This window comes from Podarcis bocagei, assembly GCF_964188305.1.
Source record: "Podarcis bocagei genome assembly, chromosome: 7".
Classification (NCBI taxonomy): domain Eukaryota; kingdom Metazoa; phylum Chordata; class Lepidosauria; order Squamata; family Lacertidae; genus Podarcis; species Podarcis bocagei.
In genome coordinates this window covers 82,008,017-82,032,459 of record NC_138132.1, presented here as the reverse complement: position 1 = coordinate 82,032,459, position 24,443 = coordinate 82,008,017, and the positions used below count along the sequence as shown (strand labels likewise).

At 49.0% G+C, this 24,443-nt stretch overlaps 1 protein-coding gene across 8 annotated transcripts in view; it reads left to right on the top strand.

The window, feature by feature from the left end:
• The window catches only part of MFN2 (mitofusin 2), a 41,863-nt gene extending 18,597 nt beyond the window's left edge, over positions 1 to 23,266 (top strand). For all 8 annotated transcript variants that reach the window (XM_081202999.1, XM_081202998.1, XM_081202997.1 and 5 more), the window contains 13 exons: positions 1,316 to 1,424; positions 3,498 to 3,605; positions 3,699 to 3,852; positions 6,074 to 6,141; positions 7,247 to 7,368; positions 9,065 to 9,191; positions 9,959 to 10,063; positions 10,496 to 10,598; positions 11,552 to 11,772; positions 14,977 to 15,132; positions 16,710 to 16,906; positions 18,403 to 18,537; positions 20,556 to 23,266. In XM_081202999.1, coding sequence (XP_081059125.1) covers positions 1,316 to 1,424; positions 3,498 to 3,605; positions 3,699 to 3,852; positions 6,074 to 6,141; positions 7,247 to 7,368; positions 9,065 to 9,191; positions 9,959 to 10,063; positions 10,496 to 10,598; positions 11,552 to 11,772; positions 14,977 to 15,132; positions 16,710 to 16,906; positions 18,403 to 18,537; positions 20,556 to 20,625 — 1,675 coding nt within the window. In that variant the 3' untranslated portion in view covers positions 20,626 to 23,266. The remainder of the gene's footprint in view (positions 1 to 1,315; positions 1,425 to 3,497; positions 3,606 to 3,698; positions 3,853 to 6,073; positions 6,142 to 7,246; positions 7,369 to 9,064; positions 9,192 to 9,958; positions 10,064 to 10,495; positions 10,599 to 11,551; positions 11,773 to 14,976; positions 15,133 to 16,709; positions 16,907 to 18,402; positions 18,538 to 20,555) is intronic.
• Positions 23,267 to 24,443: the final 1,177 nt, after the last annotated feature.

The following is a 24,443-nucleotide window of genomic DNA, read 5'->3' as shown; positions in this document are numbered from 1 at the left end:
ACTTCCTCTCTCTCCCAGTCCTGTAAACTGGCTGCTAGTTGTTAGCTACTGGTTTCTCAAAAGCATCCGTTTGGCTGAGATGAGAGAGCAGGATGCTATTCTCGGTATCTGGTACTCACAGGTAGACTCTGACTGGCCATGGAGGCTCGATTGAACTATATGCATACTAAGAGGCAGGATAAGGTTCTGTCTGTTGCAGGAATTATTTCTGCCCCACAGAAGCTTTCGCAAGAAACAGGAAGCAGGACTTGTTAGGCCTTCAGCTCTTCCATGTTTTTCCTTCTTCTTCTTTGCGTGTACCACCTGTGCTCAGAGATCTGTATTGGTGTCTGATTTGCTACCAGGCTGAGTTCAAGTTTTTATTAATAGCACATAAAACTCTTAACAGTTTTGGTCAAGTTTCCCAACAATATCGCCTTACCCCCAAATAGGCCAGCTTGACCTCTCTGATCTGCAGAACTGCCGCCGCTGCAGGTGCCAAATTATACTCCTTACGCATTTGTAAGAGGTGAAACTTCTATTGTGATGGAACCTGCACTTTGGAACTCCCTGCCACTTGACACCAGGCAGGCGTCCTCACTGTACTCTTTTTGGTGCCTGCTAAAATCATTTGTGGGAGGGACGCGGGTGGCGCTGTGGGTAAAACCTCAGCGCCTAGGACTTGCCGATCGCATGGTCGGCGGTTCAAATCCCCGCAGCGGGGTGAGCTCCCATCGTTCGGTCCCAGCTCCTGCCCACCTAGCAGTTCGAAAGCACCCTTAAGTGCAAGAAGATAAATAGGTACCGCTTTATAGCGGGAAGGTAAATGGTGTTTCCGTGTGATGCGCTGGTGCTGGCTCTCCAGAGCAGCTTCGTCACGCTGGCCACGTGACCTGGAAGTGTCTTCGAACAGCGCTGACTCCCGGCCTCTTAAGTGAGATGAGCGCACAACCCTAGAGTCTGTCAAGACTGGCCCGTACGGGCAGGGGTACCTTTACCTAAAATCATTTGTAAGGCAACCTGCCCACGTGTGTAGAATGCCAACATGTGTTTTAATCTGGTTTTTAGCACATTGTTGATTTTCTGAAGGTCTGATTGTTGCTGCTTTTTACAGATGTATATATATATATTTGTATACCATTTTGAAGGAGGGGTTTTTTTTTGCAATCAAGTAAATGTTAGGAAATAAATAGCTTTGAATCGAAGCCCTGCTTTCTCAGTAGTTCAGGGTGGGCTGTTGTGTTGTCGGGTTAAGGCTATTATAACAAGACAGCTGTCAATAACACTTTTTTCTGCATCTGGCATTCCTCCCCCCACCCCTTGCCCGTCCTGTTAGCCCCGGAATTGACGTAACCACTGAATTGGACAGCTGGATTGACAAGTTCTGCTTGGACGCTGACGTCTTTGTCTTGGTGGCAAACTCTGAGTCGACCCTGATGCAGACGGTAATGCTCACTCTTCGGTTAATTTACATTCTCTTTGCTTTCGGAGGAGACTTTGCCATGCCTCTCAATATTTGTTCGCTGGGAATCATCACAAGCAGCGAGAGTCACTATTGTGTTTGGGTGTTGCTTGCGAGTTTCTTTTTTTAAAAAAAAGATTAAAGACTTTTCATAATACAGAACAAACTAGTCTAAACAAACACATTTAGTTCCATTTCTTATTGTATCCCACTTCCCTTTGTATTATTCCCTTTTGATTTCTCATTATACATCTGTCCAGTAATGTATCTCCAGTTTAATACAGTGGTACCTCGGGTTACATACTCCTCAGGTTACATATGCTTCAGGTTACAGGCTCCACTAACCCGGAAATAGTACCTTGGGTTAAGAACATTGTTCCAGGATGAGAACAGAAATTGTGCTCTGGTGGTGCGGCGGCAGCAGGAGGCCCCATTAGCTAAAGTGGTGCTTCAGGTTAAGAACAGTTTCAGGTTAAGAACGGACCTCCGGAACGAATTAAGCACTTAACCCGAGGTACCACTGTATCCTGTTGCATCACTCTTATTTTTTATGATAGTATCCTGATCTCTTGATCTAGGCCAGAGCTTTCCAAACTTTCCATGTTGGCAACACACTTTTCAGACGTGCATCGTTTCGCGACACAGTAATTCAGTTTTACTAGCAAACTGGAACTTAAACTAACCCCTTTCCAGCCCCAGGAGGAGGGTTTGTGCGACACACCTACACACTGCAGCCGACACAGTTTGGAAAACTGCTCTCGGCCCTTTCGTTTTCCCAGTCTTTTTCCAGAGGCAATACCATAACTTTAAGAGCAACGTTCTTTTGAGTCCACTCCAGATTTTTAAACAGAGTCCTTTCTTTCTGCTTAAGCTAAAGAAAGTCCAGCGCCGAAATCCCTAACCCTTTCCCCCCTCTTCTGGCCCCATATCCAAATGTAGTCACCATTTGTAATCTAATCTTCTCCTTCTCCAAATCCTTGTATGGAGATTAGGCCTGGATTTTGTATCAGTGCATCGCCCAGGACCAGTTTGAGGGCCAGACCATGGCGGCGGCTTCACTGGGCAGTTTTATCGCGGGTGAAACCGTCGCAGCAGCTCCTGGAGTGACCAAACTGCTTTGCATGCAGCTAAGTCTCTGGACTCTGTTGCTTGCCAAACTGTGTGTGTGTATACAGTGGAACCTTGGTTCCCAAACGGCTTAGTTGCTGAACAAATCAGCTCCCAAACGCTGCAAACCCAGAAGTAAGTGTTCCGGTCTGCGAACGTTTTTCGGAAGCTGAACATCCGAAGGTTTAGGAGTCAAACGGACTCCCAGAACAGATTACCGTATTTTTCGCTCTATGAGACGCACTTTTCCCCTTCCTAAAAAGTATGGGGAAATGTGTGTGCATCTTATGGAGCGAATGCAGGCTGCGCGGCTATCCCAGAAACCAGAAAGCGAGAGGGATCGCTGCGCAGCGCTCCCGCTTACTGTTCTAGCTTCTGGCTTAGCCGCAAGAAGCCTCTTCAGGGCACAGGGAGCCTTCATCCCGCTGCCCTGAGAAGGCTTTGCACGGCTATCCCAGAAGCCAGAACAGGGAGAGGGAGTGCTGTGCAGCGCTCCCTCTTGCTGTTCTAGCTTCTGGCTTAGCCTCTCTGTCCCTTCCCCCACCTCCCGCAAAAGCCCCCAAGAGCAGCGCTCCTTTTAAAGAGCCGCGTGGAGGGGGCTTTTCCTTGGGGGAAAGCCTGCAAGCGCCGCACACACGCTCCACGCGGCTCGTGAAAGGGAGCGCTGAGCAGAGCCTGGGATGCAGACAGACTCTGCTCAGCGCTCCCTTTAAAGAATATTTTTTTCCTTTCATCCCCCCTCTAAAAACTTGGTGTGTCTTATGGTCAGGTGCGTCGTATGGAGCAAAAAATACGGTGAGTTCAAGAACCAAGCTACCACTGTAGAGGATGTTTTTGAGCGATGTGGAAGGGCAACTCTGGAGTGGGGAGGCCAAGGGGGTGCAGGCCTGGACCCAGTGGCACCCAGCTGCACACACCCAGTTCTCTGACTTCGGCTCTCCTTTTCCAGGAGAAGCAGTTCTTCCACAAAGTCAACACCCGGTTGTCGCGGCCCAACATTTTCATCCTGAACAACCGCTGGGATGCCTCCGCCTCCGAACCGGAGTACATGGAAGAGGTGAGGTTTTTGGTGGAAGCCGTGAAGGGCGGTGTGTTTGGGAAGGGGGGGGTTTCCGCCGTTCCTCACGTGAGCCCCGTTTCCCCCTTCCAGGTCCGGCGCCAACATATGGAACGCTGCACCAGCTTCCTGGTGGACGAGCTGGGCGTGGTGGATCGGGCCCAGGCCGGCGACCGCATCTTCTTCGTCTCCGCCAAAGAGGTGCTGAGCGCCCGAATCCAGAAGGCCCAGGGGATGCCTGAAGGAGGTAACTGGGTGGGACCCCACTTCCCAGAGCGGGAAGTCTCCACTGGGCGACGCTGGGTCACAACAGTCGCCGTCTGTCGGCCTAGTCTACCTCGCAGGGTTGTTGTGTAGCTAGATTGGGGAGTGGGCCTAAGAACAGGCTTTTTCTGTAGTGGCTCGCCGTTTGTGGAGTGCTCTCAGCAGGGAGTTTCGCCTGGTGCCTTCATATATTTTCTTTTTTCTTTTTTTAATAATATTTATTAAAGTTTCAGAAAAAAGAATTACATACAAACAAGAAATAAAAAAATAGAAGACAAAAATAAAAATACAAGAAAAATACAGAATAAAAAAGTAAAAACACTTACAAAGAAAAGGAAAAAATAATAAATAATAAATCGATCTTTCCAAACCTTACATTCATATCCTTGTTTCCCTGACCTCCTCATACCTCCCTTTTTTATGTTCCAATTCAATTAGTTAATTCAGCAATTTCTTTCCCTCCTTATTATCCTGATCTTTAATCTTAATATATTATAACATTAAATTTTTACCTATTTAAAAATCCAATTTTTCCATATTCTTTTATATCATTACAGCTAGAAACCACTTAACTTCAATTAAATATCATTCTAACATTCATTAATTTTGCAATATTTCTGTAAATAGTCTTTAAATTTCTTCCAATCTTCTTCCACCGACTCTTCTCTCTGGTCTCGGATTCTGCCAGTCATTTCCGCCAATTCCATGTAGTCCTTCACTTTCATCTGCCATTCTTCCAGAGTGGGTAGAGCTTGTGTCTTCCAATGCTTTGCGATGAGTATTCTTGCTGCTGTTGTAGCATACATAAAGAAAGTTCTGTCCCTCTTTAACACCGATTGGCCGACTATGCCTTCATATATTTTCATAGGCGCCAAGCAAAAATTTTCCTCTTCAATCCATCCCGCTGGCTGTCTTGGCTTCTGCCATAGCCGCGCAGCCTCTCCAGCCGGGAGCTAAACCTCTCCAGCGCGGCTAAAGAAGCGTGGCAAGGCTAAAGAGGGAGCCAAGGCAGCGAGGGGGATGGATCGCGCTCGTTGCCTTGGCTTCTTTAGCCTTGCGCAGCCTCCCCCGGCTGGAGAGGCTGCGCGCAGCTATGGCAATTCCCCCACCTCTCTCAAAAGCCCACAGGAGCTGCGCACCCTTTAAGGAGCACGCGGCTCCTGCAGCCTTTTCTACGAGGAGGGAGAAGGGAGTGACTGGCCGCGAAGCTTGTGTGCGGCTCTTGGGGGCTTTTCCTGCCTGCCTCCCCCCTGCATTCGCTCCATAGGACACACAGACTTTTCCCCTTAGTTTTTAAGAGGGAAAAAAGTGTGTCCTATGGAGCGAAAAATACGGTATTTTCCTTTTCTTTTCTGATTTGATTATTTACTTGTGTTTTATCTTGTATTTTATTCTGTGAACCTCCCTGAGATTTTTTGACGAAGGGCCATATATCAATTTAAATTTTACCTTGGTTTTCGAACGTCTCGGAAGCCAAACGTTTCAGTTTTCGAACGCCGAAAACCTGGAAGTAAATGCTTCCGTTTTCGAACACGCCTCATTTTTCGAATGTTTCAGAAGTTGAACGGCCTTCTGGAACAGATTATATACATACATACATACATACCACATTGGGCTCCTTCGAGGAAAGGTGGGATAGGAATAAAATACTGTAACTCCTTCTAATAACAAACTCAGGTGCTGAGTGCCAGCAAGATTTCAGCCCCAACGGGGTCAGCTTTTCATTTTATTTATTCCTGAAAACATTTGTATACTGCTATATCATAAATATCTTGAGAGGTTTGCCGCAATAAAAACAGAAAACCTTTAAAAAGTTAAAAGCAGACATCAATTAAGCATTGCATCCTTAATTGCCTGCATAGGCCTGGCGGAATAGGAAGGTTTTCGGCAGGCATTTAAAAGTCGGCACAGAAGGCACCCGCTGAATCTCCAGTGGCAGAGAGTTCCGCTGGACTAGGCTGACGACACTAAAGACCCGATTTCTCATTGTCGTCAAATGAGCTTCACCAACTTTGCCCAAGTTGGTGAGGACGTTTTGAGGTTCTTGGGGAAGACAGGGGCCACCAAAAAGACCCTGTTTTCGTTGAGAGGCCGCCTTTACGTGTGAGATGGGATCAGAAGCAGGGACTCCTTTGCTGATTTTAATTGGGGGGGGGGGATATCCTGACCATTTCAAGTGGATTTTGATGCTTTTTCCCTTCTAGGCGGGGCACTGGCAGAAGGGTTCCAAGTGAGGATGTTTGAGTTCCAGAACTTTGAGAGGAGATTTGAGGCAAGTCTTGATTTTGTCTGCTGAGCTCATTCCGTATACCAACCCCCCAGGGCCAGTGCATCTGTGCTCTGCAAGTGAAAGAACTTCCAGTTTTGCTCCTCAGCTTCTCCATTTATAGTAAGGCCTGAGCGCAGTTGATGGGAGCAGTTTCTCTGAGGCTCCTGCTGTCTGCCAGAGCCAGCAATACTGGTGTAGATGGGCCAAAAGTCTGAAGGCAGCTCCTTACGCCCCTGGGCAAGGTGGATTAATAATCTCCATTTCTCAAAACTCTGTGCAATGGATTTTAATTGTTCCTTACTTGCCTGAGCAAATTACTCTCCCCTTTTATAGTTTCCCCTCAAATCGCTCTATGCCAGCCTCCCCACAACCTGGGACCCTCTGGATTTTTTGGGACTACAACTCCCATCATCCGCAGCCAGTGCTGGCATTGGATGATGGGAGTTGTAGTCCAAAACATCTGGAAGGCCCCTGGTTGAGGAAAGGCTGGTTTCTTCCTATTCCCTCCTCCCTTGAGCTAAGAAATAATGGAAACTTCCTCACTCCCAGAAATTTGACACCAGGATAGCTATTGCATTATAGTATCTGAGTAAATAACCCACAATCTTTGTTTTGTGCATAGTGCAATTTTTTTTTTGAACTTGGTTATAGAGAAACCCCGAGAAACCCAATTTTCATTTAAAATAAAATCCAAGTTTGATGAGATGTGGTTCTTATATTAATGAGCAGATTGGTCGGTTTTCCCCTACCTGTCACTCAGACATGCCTCTGGGGAGGCAGCGTTTGACAGTAAAATCACAAGTTTGGGTAAGGAAGGCCCTGTCAAAGGGATTGCTGCGCAGACTGTTGGAAATGAAGATGTACTGCTGGGCAAATATTCACTGTTTACATTGTATTTTGGGGGGAAGGGGGATTGAGGAGAAAATCAAGTCGCTAGTCCTCAAGGTGGCAAAGTTAGGACTGAAAGTGGATCACCAAATGCCAGGCTTACGTCACCCCCTTGAGATTGCCAGAAGCAGGTAACCTACTGTATGTAAAACCTGCTCAATTTTTAATCTGTAAAATGCAGGTTGCTGAGCTGAACTTCCTGTTTCCTTTGCTCATGCAGGAATGCATCTCTCAGTCGGCGGTGAAGACCAAGTTTGAGCAGCACACGGTCAGAGCCAAGCAGATCGCGGAAGAGGTCCGCCACATCATGGACTCGGTGCATGTGGCTGCCCAGGAACAGAGGTGAGCAGCTGCAGAACAGCAGGAGATGGTCAGACGCGTTGCTTTCTTCTGAAAGTAGACATGCAACGTTGTCACTGTGGCTGGTTGTAGCCACTGATCAGTCTCCTCCATGAATTTGCCTGATTCACTGGTCCAAGTTTGATGCAGAGGTGGTTCAAAGTGAGCTAGGTGGGCTTTTAATCTCTTTTAGAGAATATACAAGAATATACAAGAATATAAAAAGTCACAGGTTAAGGGAGGATATATGCAGTAACAGCTCTTTGGCTCAGACTTCCAGCCCAAGATGCAGAATGCTTCAAAAATAAAGTGAAGTGAAGTAAAGTGGTACCTCGGGTTAAGTACTTAATTCGTTCTGGAGGTTCGTTCTTAACCTGAAACTGTTCTTAACCTGAAGCACCACTTTAGCTAATGGGGCCTCCTGCTGCTGCCGCGCCACCAGAGCACGATTTCTGTTCTCATCCTGAAGCAAAGTTCTTAACCTGAAGCTCTATTTCTGGGTTAGCGGTGTCTGTAACCTGAAGCATATGTAACCCGAGGTACCACTGTAAAATAAAGTAATAATATGATATGATACGATAATGTAATGTAATGTAATGTAATGTAATGTAATGTAATGTAATATGCTTGCACCCATGCACTTGTTAAATGAAATGAAATGGTTTGTCCCAATGGAAAACATTTGCCACTGAAGGGTTGATCGGAGTGGGGAGGCCTGCTTGCCGCTAAGGGGCTGATCGAGGTGGCAAGATCTGCTGACACGAAGGGGCTGATTCAGGGGGAGGTCTGTTGCCGCTAAGGGGCTGATCAGGGTGGGGAGTCCTGCCACTGTTAAGGACCTGATTGGGGGAGGCTTGCCACCACTAAGGGGCTGATCTGGGGCAGGGGCCTGCTGATGCAAAAGGGCTGATCAGGAGGAGATTTGCAATCTCTTTTGCTCTATGTCCTTGTGCATACAGAACTGCGAAAAACCCACTGGCCTGGTTGCCTAGCTCTGTTCAGTATTGTGTTGTTGTTGTTTAGTTGTTTAGTCGTGTCCGACTCTTCGTGACCCCATAGTCCAGAGCACACCAGGCACTCCTGTCTTCCACTGCCTCCCGCAGTTTGGTCCAACTCATGTTGGTAGCTCCGAGAACACTATCCAACCATCTCATCCTCTGTCGTCCCCTTCTCCTTGTGCCCTCCATCTTTCCCAACATCAGGGTCTTTTCCAGGGAGTCTTCTCTTCTCATGAGGTGGCCAAAGTACTGGAGCCTCAGCTTCAGGATCTGTCCTTCCAGTGAGCACTCAGGGCTGATTTCCTTCAGAATGGATCGGTTTGATCTTCTTGCAGTCCATGGGACTCTCAAGAGTCTCCTCCAGCACCATAATTCAAAAGCATCAATTCTTTGGCGATCAGCCTTCTTTATGGTCCAGTTCTCACTTCCATACATCACTACTGGGAAAACTATAGCTTTAACTATACGGACCTTTGTTGGCAAGGTGATGTCTCTGCAGAGACATCACCTGTTCAGTATTAGGTGCTCGTATTTCCTCTTCCTCATCTGGGCTAGCCAGCCCTCCTTCTCCTTCCTGCTAGGAAAGGAAGTCTCCCGGAAACCGCCAGCCGATCTCCTGACTTTCCCTTTAGTGCAAGAAAATGCATTATTTGTTTCTCTTCTTTCTCACCACCCAACACGCGCCTTGTTCCATCTCCCAGGATTTACTGCCTTGAGATGCGAGAGGACCGCCAGGAACGCCTGGGCTTCATCGACAAGCAGCTGGACCTGCTCACTCAAAACTACAAGCTGAAGATCAAGCAGATCACAGAAGAGGTGGAGCGGCAGGTGAGAGCATCGCTGCTGTCTGGGCTGGGCTTCGGGCAAAGGCCCAGGGTGCTGCTCAGCAGAGCCAGTAGCCAGGGCCTTTTCGGTTGTGGCGCCCTGCCTCTTCAGAATCCCCTCTGCTCTGAATTATGGCAAACAGGGCTGTGCTCCCAGGGACTGATGGGAGTTGCAGTTCAAAATCTCCAGAGGCTGCTCTGATCATGTTCCAGATACGCTTCTTTGTAGATTTAATTTTTTGAGAATGGAGGTTATAGACCTCCATAGGCAGAACATAAAATCGTAGAGCTTCAAGGGATGCTTAGGGTCATCTAGTCCAAAGCCCTGTGATGCAGGAACACTCCTTAGCAAAATCTTCCTCTTATTGGAGTGATCCAGGTCAGGAACCATGCAGAGCAATCCAGTTTCCCAGGTTTCAACATTCTGTGGCCGCTAAGAATGTTGAGTCTTCATTGTGCATTTGGAATACTTTGGGGGTTTCCCCAGCAGGGCTGATTCCTTTCTCCTGTTTTCTGAGTGGCCTTGATGTTGACTCCCATTTTCTGTTGCCCAACTCCCCAGCCTTCGTTTGTTATTAGAGTGATTCCTTCATGCAAAACCACACTTCCTTCGATTTGCACCCATCCTGCTTTTCCTTCAGTGGAGGGCAGAGGTTTGGAACACACACACACACACACACACACACACACGCACGCTCCGGGCACAGAGGGAGGCCCCCATCGTCTGCGCTTTGCTTTAGTCACCTACCATAACGCAATTGCACCTTCCAGGTCTCCAACGCGATGGCGGAAGAGATCAGACGCCTTTCTGTGTTGGTGGACGACTTCCAGCTAGATTTTCACCCATCTCCCGTAGTTATTAAAGTTTATAAAAACGTGAGTTGCTGCAATTATTATATTGTTGTTTTTACCTGTTGCTTATAAGCTTATAAGCGCACAAGGAATAGCTCAGAAGTTTGTTGTTACTGGGGTGGCTTGTAGCTCAGTGGTAGATTTCCCACCCCCACCCCCAAGAATCCTGGGAACTGTAGTTTGGGAGTGGTAGCTCTGCTAGGGGGTGGACTACAGTTCCCAGGACTAGGACCTGGGAGACCAGGGTTCGTTTCCCCAATCGGTCATGAATCTCCCTGGGAGACCTACCTTTCAGGGTCATCGTGAGGAAGAGCGATGTGCTCCAATGTGAGCTACTTAGAGGGGAAAGGCGGGATATCAATGCAAAAAAATTAACGGGGGAGGGTACTTCATGTAAGAAGGGCCATGCAAAAAACAGCTTTGAGCTCTACCTCTCTCCCCCCTGCCCCCCCCCAGGAACTCCACCGGCACATTGAGGAGGGTCTCGGCCGGAATATGTCTGACCGCTGCTCCAGCTCCATCACGACGTCCCTTCAAACGATGCAGCAGGAGATGATCGGTTCGTGAAAAGGGAACAGCTCTCCTGTTCTGCTTGGGAATTAAGTACCTGTATCTGAGCCAGATGTCTGGAGATCTAGGCTGCTTCAGAGACACCCCCTTTTCTGTTTTCTCACTTGTGGCGCTGTGGGTTAAACCACAGAGCCTAGGACTTGCCGATCAGAAGGTCAGCAGTTCGAATCCCCGCAACGGGGTGAGCTCCTGTTGCTCAGTCCCTGCTCCTGCCAACCTAGCAGTTCGAAAGCACGTCAGAGTTCAAGTAGATAAATAGGTACCGCTCTGGCGGGAAGATAAACGGCGTTTCCGTGCGCTGCTCTGGTTCGCCAGAAGCGGCTTAGTCATGCTGGCCACATGACCCGGAAGCTGTATGCCGGCTCCCTCGGCCAATAAAGCGAGATGAGCGCCGCGACCCCAGAGTCGGCCACGACTGGACCTAATGAGCCAGATGTTTGGAGATCTTGACTGCTTCAGAGACACTCCCTTTTCTGTTTTCTCACTTGTAAAGCAGAGCTAGGGAACCTGCAACTGGACCACAGCTTCTGTCACCCCAGGCTGTTGGCTATAGTGGCTGGGGCTGATGGGAGTTGGAGTCCAGCAATATCCAGAGGGCACCTTCACTTGCCTAGATCATCACTTGCCTTTACTGCCCCAGCGTCGTTTTTAATGCAGGGCCACGGACCAAGGGCTATGCCGGCAGGGGCAGATAGGAGTTGGGAGCCCAGCAACATCTGGAGGGCCGCAGGTTCCCCATCCGTGAACTAGGCCGTCACTTGCCCTCACTGCCCCTAGCTGCCTTCAGTGCAGAGACAGGCACCATCGGTCAGGCTGGAAGGGGCTGGCAGAAACCAGCCTACCAAAGGGGTTACTAATCTCCAGTGCATTTTGATACATTGGTCCGTGAATTGGGGCTTGTTCTAATAGCAGGTTCTGTTGCCTCTTTTCTCCTCCGTGAAGACGGCTTAAAGCCCCTCCTGCCAGCCTCCCTGAGAGGCCAGATAGACAAGCTCATTCCCCGGCAGTGCTTTGCGATGAGCTACGACCTCAACTGCGACAAGCTCTGCGCCGACTTCCAGGAGGATATCCAGTTCCACTTCTCTCTCGGCTGGACGATGCTCGTGAACAGGTTCCTGGGACCCAAGAACACCCGGCGGGCCTTGATGGGCTACAATGACCAGGTGAGAAGAGCCTTTTGGCTACCCTCCAGCACCCTGCTTCACCCAGTAGGTGCTCCTGAAAAGCCCCCCTTCCCAAGCAGCTTCCTCTCCTCTTCTTGGGTCGTGGAAGAGAAATAGAGCATCTGCCTTGTACGCGGAAGGTCTTGGGTTCGATACCCAGGTAGAGCCAGAAAGCTGGTATTATTAGGGGGCTCCCAATGTGGCTCAGTAATAATATTTTTATTATTTATATACCCGGACACTGAGGTCCAGCGCCGAGGGCTTCTGGCGGTTCCCCCACTGCGAGGAGCCAAGTTACAAGGAACCAGGCAGAGGGCCTTCTCGGTAGTGGCACCCGTCTTGTGGAATGCCCTCCCACCAGATGTCAAAGAGAACAACAACTACCAGACTTTTAGAAGATACCTGAAGGCAGCCCTGTTTAGGGAAGCTGTATTTTAATATTCTGTTGGAAGCTACTCAGAGTGGCTGGGGAAACTCAGCCAGATGAGCGGCGTATAAATTATTATTATTATTATTATTATTATTATTATTATTATTATTATTATTATTATTCCGCTCATCTGGCTAGGTTTCCCCAGCCACTCTGGGCGGCTTCCAGCACATCTAAAAACATAATAAAATGTCATTAAACATTAAAAACCTCCTGAAACAGATGTCTTCTAAAAGTTGTATAGTTCTTTCCTTGACATCTGATGAGAGAGTGTTCCACAGGGAGGGCACCACTGCTCAAAAAGGCTCTCTGCCTGGTTCCCTGCAGCTTCAATTCTTGCAGTGAGAAGACCCTCGGAGCTGGATCTGAGTGTCCGGACTGAACAGTGGGACTCCAGGTTTCACCATCTAAAAGGCTCGTGACATGAAAGGAAAGGGGAACTTGGAGGGAGGAGGAAAAAAGAAAACACAGTCTTTCTTCCATTAAGGGTAGGCAAGTGGTGTCCTCAAGACTGTGTTAGACTTGAGTTCCCATCATCTCCAGCCAATGTGGCCAATGGCCAGGGATGATGGGTACCACACGGGTGGCTACCACCGAGTTAAGTGGACTAGTGGCGTGACTCATTGCAAGGGCAGGTTCCTGTGCTCAGGGGCACCCAGTGCCTCCCAGTTACAGTGGCTCATTGTGTGCCCCAGTGAGAAGGAACCAGCACACAGGGGAACTTGCAGATTCTGCCACTTTCATTCTAAAGAACCCAAAATTATGGTGATGATTATTTATCAGATGTATATTATAGGATTACCTGACGTCCCCGTTTCCCGGGGACAGTCCCTGGATTTGCAAATAGATCCCCGGACAAATTCCATCCCGGATTTCATCTAATGTCCCTGGGAAATGCAGCAGCGGCAGTCTCAGCAGCCCGGAGCAGTTGGCTCTGGCTGGCTTCAGGAGCTGCTCGGAAGTCCCCATGTGATGGTGGTGCAGGGGCTCTAAGATTCAGCTTCCGGGCTGCCCCCACCTTCCCTGACCCCAGCAACTAAGCTGTGAAGGGAGGCTTCATGCTGCCTGTCGGAGCAGCCTCCCAACTCCTACTTGCGTGCAAGCAGGAGCAGGACGGGGATCTCTCAGTTAGCCAATGGGAAGCCTCCCTTTCCAGCTGAGGGATCCCCGTCCCCTCCTGCTTGCACACAAGTAGGAATGGGATTGGGGCTGCTCCGATGGAAAGGGAGGCATCGCGCTGCCCGAGCCTCACTGCCACTGCCGCTCTTGACCCTCCTTCTCTGCCTTCCACGCCTGACCCACTGCACACCGCTTCCCCACCACCACTGAAGAACCAACAAATCGGGCTGCCCAGGCTCATGGAGAAAGGAGATAGAAACCTTGGAGGAAGGGGAAACGTGGTGGTTGAGGTCAAGCTGGCGGCCGCCCCTTTGCCACCGCCATCGCTGCAGCATCAACGTCCCGAACGTAGTATTTATTTATTGGTAACCTTAGTATATTATCGCCCTTCATTAATAATAATAATAGTAGTAATAATAATTTATTATTTATACCCCGCCAATCTGGCCGAGTTTCCCCAGCCACTCTGGGCGGCTTCCAATCAAGTTTTAAAAACAATACAGCATTAAATATTAAAAACTTCCCTAAACAGGGCTGCCTTCAGATGTCTTTTAAAGATAGGACAGCTGCTCATTTCCTTCACATCTGAAGGGAGGGTGTTCCACAGGGCGGGTGCCACTGCCGAGAAGACCCTCTGCCTGGTTTCCTGTAACTTGGCTTCTCACAGTGAGGGGACTGCCAGAAGGCCCTCAGCGCTGGACCTCAGTGTCCAGATAGAACAATGGGGATGGAGACGCTCCTTCAGGTATACAGGACCGAGGCCATTTAGGGCTTTAAAGGTCAGCACCAAGACTTTGAATTGTGCTCGGAAACGTACTGGGAGCCAATGTAGATCATTCAAGACCGGTGTTATGTGATCTCGGTGGCCGCTCCCAGTCACCAGTCTAGGTGTCGCATTCTGGATTAGTTGTAGTTTCCGGGTCACCTTCAAAGGTAGCCCCACGTAGAGCTCATTGCAGTAATCCAAGCGAGAGATAACCAGAGCATGCACCACTCTGGGAGGACAGTCTACAGGCAGATAGGGTCTCAGCCTGCGTACCAGATGGAGCTGGTAAACAGCTGCCCTGGACACAGAATTGACCTGTGGCTCCATGGACAGCTGTGAGTCCAGAATGACTCCCAGGCTGCGCACCTGGTCCTTCAGGGACACAGTTACCCCATTCAGGACCAGGGAGTCCTCCACACCTGCCCGCCTCCTGTTCCCCCTAACAGTACTTCTGTCCTGTCAGGACTCAACCTCAATCTGTTAGCTGCCATTCATCCTCCAACCGCCTCCAGGCACTTAAAAGATCTCAGGGTGGCTTACAAGACAGAAACACAAGATAGAGGCACATATGAATAGTTAAAAACAGAAACAAAGTGCATTTGCATTCCACATACACCCTTCTCTCACACAATTCCTGCTGCTGCTGCCATTGGGGAGAGACAGTGATATGCAAAGTTCTGTGAAAGGGCCCTTTTACTGTGCCTTGGCCTCAATAACCCAGCCTGTAAAATGGGAAAAAATAGCCCAGCCTGTCTTGTCCAAACAAATGAAGAAACTAAGCATTTTGCATTGTACTGGAAGTTCTTACAAATGGAGTCAAACCGTTCGCTGAATCTTTTCTTTCTTCTCTCTGCACCTTCCTCTCCCCCCCCCCCCTTTTCCAACTTAGGTTCAGCGTCCTCTGCCTTTGACTCCAGCCAACCCAAGCCTGCCTCCCTTACCTCAGGGATCCCTGACTCAGGAAGAGCTGATGGTCTCGATGGTCACTGGGCTGGCCTCTCTCACCTCCAGAACCTCTATGGGCATCCTCGTGGTTGGAGGAGTGGTACGTTTGAAGGAGAACTTCGATATCTGAGGGTGTTTTGATTCCCTCGCCTGGCCCTCCTGTAGCTCAGTGACAGAGCATCGGCCCTGCATGCAGAAAGTGCAGTCCTTGGCATCTCCAGCTAGGCACAGACACCTGTCCGTAACCCTGGAGAGCTGCTGCCAGTCAGTGTAGACAATACTGAGTTGGATGATTCCTCCCCCCCCCCACACTATTGATGCTTCCAAAGACCTCTCCCTTGCAATGTAGCTGTAAGTCATGTGCTCCTCATATATAAGAAAACATGGGCTCTTTTTACATTTAAAAGTCCACCTTTTTACTCCAAGGAGTACTGTATTTTTCGCTCTATTAGACGCACCGGACGATTGGACACACCTAGTTTTTAGGGGAGGAAAACAAGAAATAAGAAAGCAACGCAAAGCATTCTGAGCTAAGAGGGAGCGCTCCTCCATCTTCACTCAGGAGGCTTTGCGGGGCTACCCCTGAAGCCAGGAGAGCAAGCAGGATCGGTGCGCACTGATCCCTCTTGCCCTCCTGGCTTCAGCGAAAGCAAGCCTACTGGCTTTCCTCCCACAAGAGCCGCGCGCTCTTTTAAGGGAGCGCGGCTCTTGGGGGCTTTTCTGGGAGGTGGGGGAAGGGACAGAGCCGCGCGAGAGCCAGTGTGGTGTAGTGGTTAAGAGCGATGGACTCATAATCTGGTGAACTGGGTTCACGTCTCCGCTCCTCCACATACAGCTGCTGGGTGACCTTGGGCCAGTCACACTTCTCTGAAGTCTCTCAGCCCCACGGGAGCAAGGAAAAGGAGAATGTTAGCCGCTTTGAGACTCCTTCGGGTAGTGATAAAGCGGGATATTACATTCAAACTCTTCTTCTTCTTCTTCTTCCCCCACGTCCCGCAAAAGCCAGGGATAGCTCCGCAAAGGCTCCCCGCTCCCCGCTCCCCTGCGGAGACTTCATCCCGTGGCTAAGCCAGAAGCTAGAACAGCCAGTGGGAACCCGCTCACTATCCTGGCTTCTTCTTCTTTAGCCGCGCACAGCCTTTCCCGGGCAAGGGGAGCCTTCACCCCCTGCCTGGGAGAGGCTGCGCACGGCTAAGGCTCTCCTAGGAGCCGCACTCCCTTCAAAGAGCGTGCGGAGCGTGTGCGTGGCTCTTGGGGGCTTTTCCCAAGGAGGGAGAAGGGCAGCCCTTCTCCCTCCTCGGGAAAAGCCCCCAAGAGCCGCACACACGCTCCACGTGGCTCTCTAAAGGGAGCACTGAGCAGAGCCACCTGCCTGCATCCGCTGCATAAGACGCACACACATTTCCCCTTACTTTTTAGGAGGGGGAAGTGCATCTTATAGAGCGAAAAATACGGTGATCTTACTCTTCGGAGATCATAACATGGCGACGACTTCCAATAAGTTGGGGCCCATTTTATTTTACTCTGTGCTACTTTTGTTCACTTTTGCCGTCTTATTTTGCCCCTTTAATGCTGGCCATTGACGGTAACAATAAAGATTTAATTTGATTTTTCAGGTGTTAGGTGTTTTTTTTTTAAAGGAAGAAAAATGACCATCACGTTTCCTCCTCCCTGCAGGTCTGGAAGGCTGTGGGCTGGAGACTGATTGCCCTTTCTTTTGGCCTCTACGGACTGCTGTACGTCTACGAGCGTCTCACCTGGACCACGAGAGCGAAGGAGAGAGCTTTCAAGCGACAGTTTGTGGACTACGCCGGCGAGAAACTCCAGCTCATCGTCAGCTACACGGGTTCGAACTGCAGCCACCAAGTTCAGCAGTGAGTCTTTCGCTTCGCTTGCATTCCGGGGGATGGGGGGGGGGAATTATCCGCAATTGTGGCCTTCTGAGCCTTGATGTGGCTCTCAGGAGCTCCTGTTCTTACAAACACACAAATGACTCCTTGCAGAGAGAGCCCAGCGCGCTCCGATGCCTGCCCTGCGTGTCGTGGCATGTTCACAAACATTCTAACCATTGTATAACCTCTGGAGCAATTGAACATAACTTTTATTTATTTATTTTTAGATACATTTCCAAAAACTTCACATGAACGTTCCAAGACATAATATAGTGGTACCTTGGTTCTCAAGCTTAATCCGTTCCGGAAGTCCGTTCCAAAACCAAGGTGCACTTTCACAGAGAAAGTAATGCAAAATGGATTAATCCATTCCAGACTTTTAAAAACAACCCCTAAAACAGCAATTTACCGGTAACATGAATTTTACTATCTAACAAGACCACGGATCCATAAAATGAAAGCAATAATCAATGTACTGTAGTCACGCAATCACTCAATTGATCAGTAGATGTACTGGGTTCCACTCAGTCACAAAAACAAAACAAAAAGAGCTGCAAAAACAAAAAAGCAAAATAAGTAGTAAAAACAGGCAGACCTCAGCATAACACTAAAAACAGAAGTGTGGCACTCTAATTGGAAGCAAAACACTCAAAGCAGAGCACGTTCAGCTTCTGAAAAATGTTCGCAAACCAGAACACACACTTCCAGGTTTGCATTGTTTGGGCTCCAAGGTGTTTGCGTACCAAGTCGTTTGAGAACCAAGGTACCAAGATTTTTCTTTTGTTTTAGCGACTCCCCATCCCATTTCCCATGGTGGTTTTTTTTTTTTATTTCTCCCCCTTGCTGCACCCTATCTTCCCTCTCTTATATCAAAACAATAATACAGTAAACACTAATTCCTTTTGTTGCTCATAGTTTGAATACTGCTTGCGAATTCAGCATGCTATACTATTTCTTTATTATATGGGCTAAATAACCCTGCATAGACATTCTTATCTCAAGGCCTGTCCTGGGTGTCATGGCATGTTCACAAACATTCTAAGCGTCGTATAAACACTGCAGCAATTTAACGTAGCTTTTAAATTAGGGCTGAATGGTTCAACCCACGTAAAACGCTGCTGCCTTATTGGACCAAAGAATCCTGTAGCCTTTCTGACTTCCAATTCCTGCCCTGGGTGTCATGGAATGTTCACAAAAATTCCAGCTGGTTTGTAGCCATTACAGGAATTTTAGCTCAGCGTCTGCTCTGCTTGCAGAACTTCCTGAGTTCAGTTCCCAGCATTGCCAGGTAGGTCTGGAAAAAGCCCATCTGCAGCCCTGGAGGTCAGTGCAGGCAACCCTGAGCTAAATGGACCAATGATCTACACTTGGTGCAAATCAAGCATCTTGCTGTGTTCGTTCTGTACCTTGCCATTTTATCCCTTTCCCTCTGATTGACCTCTTCCTCTTCTCCATTTCCCCGCTCTTTTTTGGGACAGGGAGCTTGCCGGGACCTTCGCCCAGCTCTGCCAGCAGGTCGACGTGACGAGAGAAGATCTCGAGAAGGAGATCACGGCCCTGAATCAAAAGATTGAGATCTTGGACTCCCTTCAGAGCAAAGCCAAGCTGCTCAGGTATGGAATATGGGAAGCAGGGCTGTCTCCCAGTTTCCACCTTCACTGGCTGCTCTGATAAAAGTGAAATACAATGAGCCGCTTCCATGGTGGCGAGTGTAGAACTTGGGAGGGTGGAATGCTCAGAAGGGCTTCATTTGCGGAAGCTGAGTGATGCTGGTACCATGGGAACTTAGAGGAACCTGCTGGCCAAAGGCCCATCTTGTCCAGCATCTCCCAGTCCTCCCAGGGGCCAAATCTCCCAAAGAACCCAGGAAACTAGATAGACTGCCTCTGCATCTGGAGGTCCCATAAGGACCTAGGAAAATCCCTGCTAGATCAGGCCAAAGGGGGCCCATCTAGTCTTGCATGCTGTTCTCATGGGTGCCAATGAGATGCCACCATGGGAAGCCCATAAGCAGGACTTGCGCAAGAGAAGATGGATGGATGGATGGATGGATGGATGGATGGATGGATGGATGGATGGTGTTGCCTGCCCTTCACCAGCAGGTCCCAGGGCAGGTTATGATGATTTCAAAGTCAGAATTAAAAACAATTACTGTATTTTTCGCTCTATAGGACGCACTTTTCCCCCTCCAAAAATGAAGGGGAAATGTGTGTGCGTCCTATGGAGCGAATGCAGGCTCCTTGGCCTCAGCGATAGCAACGTGAAGCCTCCAAAGCGCAGAGGGAGCGCTCCCTCCACACTGCAGAGGCTTCGCGTTGCTTTCGTTGAAGCCTGGAGAGCGAGAGGGGTTGGTGTGCACTGACCCCTCTCGCTCTCCAGGCTTCAGGGATAGCCGCCTGAAGCCTCCGGAGCGCAGCGGGAGGTCCCGCTGCGCTCCGGAGGCTTCGGGTTCCTTTTGCTTAAGCCAGGAGAGCAAGACTCTCCTGGCCTCAGCAGAGAGGGAGAGCTGCGCAGTGCCCCTTCAGCCAAGTGGGAGGAGAAATGGAAGGGGCTCCGTTTCTCCTGCCTCTTCGCTGAAGGGGCGCTGAGCAGAGAGGGGGAGATTTTTTTCTTCTTGTTCTCCCCCTCTAAAACAAAGTGCGCCCTATGGAGCAAAAAATACAGTAAAGCACTCCCCATCTCCCTCCCTCTCTCCCCTCTCTTTTCCCCTAACTGCACAATGTCTGTGACAATAATGTCTCATAACGAATGTAAACAAGCTGTGAAAAAGACACTACGAATTGATGGTGGAGATGCTATATGTACTTTTCCTTGTTTGTTTTGTAACACAAAAAAATGGGATGCGGGTGGCGCTGTGGGTTAAACCACTGAGCCTAGGGCTTGCCGATCAGAAGGTCAGCGGTTCAAATCCCCGCGACGGGGTGAGCTCCCGTTGCTCAGTCCCTGCTCCTGCCCACCTAGCAGTTCGAAAGCACGTCAAAGTGCAAGTAGATAAATAGGTACTGCTCCGGCGGGAAGGTAAACAGTGTTTCCGTGCGCTGCTCTGGTTCGCCAGAAGCGGCTTAGTCCTGCTGGCCACATGACCTGGAAGCTGTACGCCGGCTCCCTCGGCCAATAAAGCGAGATGAGCGCCGCAACCCCAGAGTCAGTCACAACTGGACCTAATGGTCAGGGGTCCCTTTACCTTTACATTTAAAGTACCTCCGTCTCCCTCCCTTTCTCTTCCCCTAACTGCACAATGTCTACAACAATAATGTCTCATGATGAATGTAAACAAGCTGTGAAAAAGACACCACGAATTGATGGTGGAGACGCTACATGTACTTTTCCTTGTCTGTTTGTTTTGTAACACAAGAAAAGCTTGCGTTAAAAACCTTAAAAGCAACAACAAAGCAGAATGCGACCACAAGTATTGGGGGCAGGCCCGTTAGCTTCTCTGTTGCAACGCCTGCTGAGTCTGGCAGGCTAAAGTTCTCAGAACTGAAATCGTTAGCAGTTGCATGCTCCCCTTTCTTTGGGGTGGTGGCGGTCCAAAATGTCATGCTTGTGCTTTTCTAAAGCAATGTCCGTTCATCGTTTTACCTACATCCTGGATACGACATCCCGTAATAGACGTATTTTCCCTCTGCAGGAATAAAGCCGGTTGGTTGGACAGCGAGCTGAACATGTTCACACACCAGTACTTGCAGCAGAGCAGATAAGCGAGGAAAGGCGGAGGAGGAGGGCAGATATTTCTGCTCGCCACTCGAGTACCCGCTTGCAGAACCTCTTCCAGGCAGTGGGGATCCCCCCACAGAGTCACAGAGGAGACAATCGCTGCCCTGTCTCTCGTTTTCTGCCACGAGACCGAGAGAATCACGCGGCCTCTGCATGGTTTATCCATTTCTACCCCCGCCCTGTTTGGCATACATATTATTTTAGAGTCCTCCTTCCCCACTCCTTCTTCCAATAGTGTTAATAAGCTAATAATTAGCAGGAGAGAAAATGCCTGTGTTTATACACTTACAAGGAGGAATGATAAATCTGGTCTGCGTTCCCCTCTTCTTTGTCTTTTAACAACAATGAAATGTCAAGATCAACTTGGGCAGATTCTGTTTGGATCCCCTTTCCCCAGCAAGTTTAGATGAAAATCAGCCCCAAAGCTCCCCAATTCCCACTCCCCTTTCCAATTCCAGGTCTCGATGAATTAATGCCCATCTATTCCTTAAAATAATAATAATAATAATAATATTGCATTCTTCGAGGTGCAGTCCAGCCAGAGCATTGTATCCCACAAAGGCCACATTTAGAGCACGGCGATACCACATTAACAGTCCTAGCTTCCTCCAGAGAATCCCGGGAACTGTAGAGGGTGCTGAGAGTTGTGAAGAGACCCCCATTCCCCTCTCAGAGCTACAGTTCCCTGTGGAAATGGGGTTGACTGTTAAACCACTCTGGCAGCAGAACAGAGGTCTCCTAACAACTCTCAACGCCCTGTACGAACTACAGTTCCCAGGATTCTCTGGGGGAAAGCCATGATTGCTTAAAGAGGCACCACAGTGGTGTGAATGTGTCCTGCTCTGATGTGGCCCATTTAAATTGAAGGGCCTAAGCTAGTCGAGAGGGTTAACTTCAATAGGTTTACTCTGTGCAGGGCTAGCAATCTGTCTCGCTGGAGTGGCTTTATGCCAAGCTGGGCTCTCGGAGGGAGCGTGGCAGCTGGGTCAGACCCACGGCATCCGAGAGGCAACTGTTTGCCCAAGCCATGCCCTCCCCTGCACGAGTTTATGTGATTATCTGAGACAGTGGCAAAGGGACTTCTGGCCTCTACTGAATTTGGCTGCCAGGTTGTTTTGGACAAACCACGTCTCTTACCTTCTGCCACGCGTGGAGACCTGCTGGCACCGATTTCCTGAGCTCTCGAGTCACCTGGTGCCAGGCGATTTGCAGGGGAGGGCAGCCTGCCCGCCTCTCGGAGCTGCCCTCGAAACCTTGCCCAGGCCTTTTAGGAAGAGGGTGGGGTCTGTCCGTTGGGCTTGGCCAGGGCAGGAAGGCATCCTGAGCTATTTTACCCAACTTCCAAACTTGGCAGAAATGCCCCGGCCTAGGATTGAAGCGACACGGGGCAATGTTATTGGGCATAGAGGTAGCTTAGATAGATCCTGACTCTTGCTTTGATGTTCCCAAGTATGTAAGGTGTGACTTGTTCAACATTTGGGTACCCACCCCTGTTCTAAAGATAAACGTGGTACCTTCCACATGTGGACTACACTCCCCATCATCCATACCCATTGGTCATTCTGGCTAGGGCTGATGGGAGTTGGAGTCCTCAAGGGCACCAGGCTGTGCTAGAAGTTAACAAGGGCACCACGTTGCCTACCCAGTCAGTTGGGTATGGTACATATATATAATAATAATAACTTTTTTATTATTGTTACCCCTGCTTTATAACAAGGAGGTTCACACATATTGAACAGGACAGATGAACATCATTATCCCCTGTGCCTCTTAATTCTTTTGAATTATGACTCTCCCCCCCCCCCCACCTTCCATTTGAGGGAATTTGTTTGTCTGCCTCTCATGCCACTAGTCATAGAGCACCACAAGCACTGACAAGATTCATTAGAGGGTGCACCTCCCAGGCCGAAGAAGTTATGCACGTAGCCGCGCTATGAATTGCAAGATGAGAAACCCGCCCCTCCCTACCTGGCTGAAATAAACTCCTTGGCTATTACAGGCCTCTTCAGGAGTCTTCTGGAACAGTGTGGATAGGCGACCCGACCGCAGTGGAGATTTTGATCCCTTTATACAGTTCATGTAATTTGTTCCAATGACATCCCACCCCTCCCCCTTTTTTAAAAAACACCCCAGTTTGGATTGATGGAGGGAATCTGAATGGGCTAAGCTAGTCATGCTCATGAACTTCAGTGGGTCTACTCTAAGTAGGGTTAGCATTGAATACAATCCTAGATCCTCCGCTTGGCCCATTCGCTAAGATATTTGATGCTCCTTTAAGATAAGGTCCGCTGTCAACCACCTTGATAATGACATATGAGGGGTGCCATTTCTGAACTTTGGTAGCCAATCCGCCACAACCAATATTACAGCAACCTGTTTAGCCAAATGCACTTTATTTTTTATTGTTCTATTGCTGCTAATTTTGATTACTCCATATAAATATATATTTCCTTTTCTGTCTTTGGATGAATTTGGGGCTCTCCAAAAATCCTCCCTGCGGTGTGTCTCTTCTATCTGCTGTTATTTACAATGGTAATATTTTTTATTTGGGCATGAATTACCTTTCTTGCTGTATCAGTGCTGTTAATACCCGAAACCAAACTATTAAAAGAAGGAAAAAAATCAGACTGAAGCTTCAGCCTTTTTTCTTTTAGCATTGTAGAGTTGGAGGTCATGCCAAAGGTCATCTAGTTCAATCCAATGCAGTGATTGGGGACTGTTTTCCTACTTGGGTTTATTGTCTTGCAGATGCTTAAAAACCACTCCCCTCCCATTTAAAGTTTAGATGCTTTAGAGCAGTGTTCCCCAACCTTGGGCCTCCAGCTGTTTTTGGACTACAACTCCCATCATCCCTCGCTAGCAAGACCAGTGGTCAAGGATGATGGGAATTTTAGTCCAAAAACAGCTGGAGGCCCAAGGTTGGGGAACACTGCTTTAGAGCAGGCTTCCTCAACCTCGGCCCTCCAGATGTTTTTTGCCTACAATTCCCATGATTCCTAGCTAGCAGGACCAGTGGTCAGGGATGCTGGGAACTGTAGTCTCAAAACATCTGGAGGGCCGAGGTTGAGGAAGCCTGCTTTAGAGGATGTTGAAAATTTGGAAGGGAACTAGTGGGTGATCTAGTGCAGTGTTTCCCAACCACTATTCCGCGGCACACTAGTGTGCCGCGAGATGTTGTCTGGTGTGCCGCGGGAAAAATTAAAAAATTCGAAAGATTTTTTTTTTAAGTCAAATTTTCGATTGGGGCGCCGTCACTAGATGACCCCTGGGGTTCCCTCCCTCCCTCCCGCTCTGCGCCTCCCTCCTCCTCCTCCTCCGGGGAGGCCCTTCCTGGCTCTCGGCCAAGGCTTGGCGGCTGCCCGGTCTTCGTCCTCATTTAGCCCCCACATGTGCATGACTGTGCATGACTGAGGTTTCCCCCCCTCGTCTTGGCTATGGTGTGAGTCTGTCCTGTTAATTAATGGGGTTCTGCCTTCGGAGAAGATGAGCCAGCCCTCAAGGAGGTGATTATGTAATTTGCTAGCAATTCATGTCCCTCCCGGCGTGACGCTGCGCGTTGACGTCACGGGGCTGTAATGGTGGTGTGCCTCGAGATTTTTTTCATGAAACAAGTGTGACTTTGCCCAAAAAAGGTTGGGAAACACTGATCTAGTGCATATGTACCCTCCAGGTGTTGCTAGACTACAAATTCCCATCATCCCTGATCATTGACACTCTTGGTTGTGGCTGATGGGAGTTACAGCCTTGATAACTTTTAAGCAAAGTTTCTAACTCTTCGGAAATGTCTTTGAGACCCTGAACC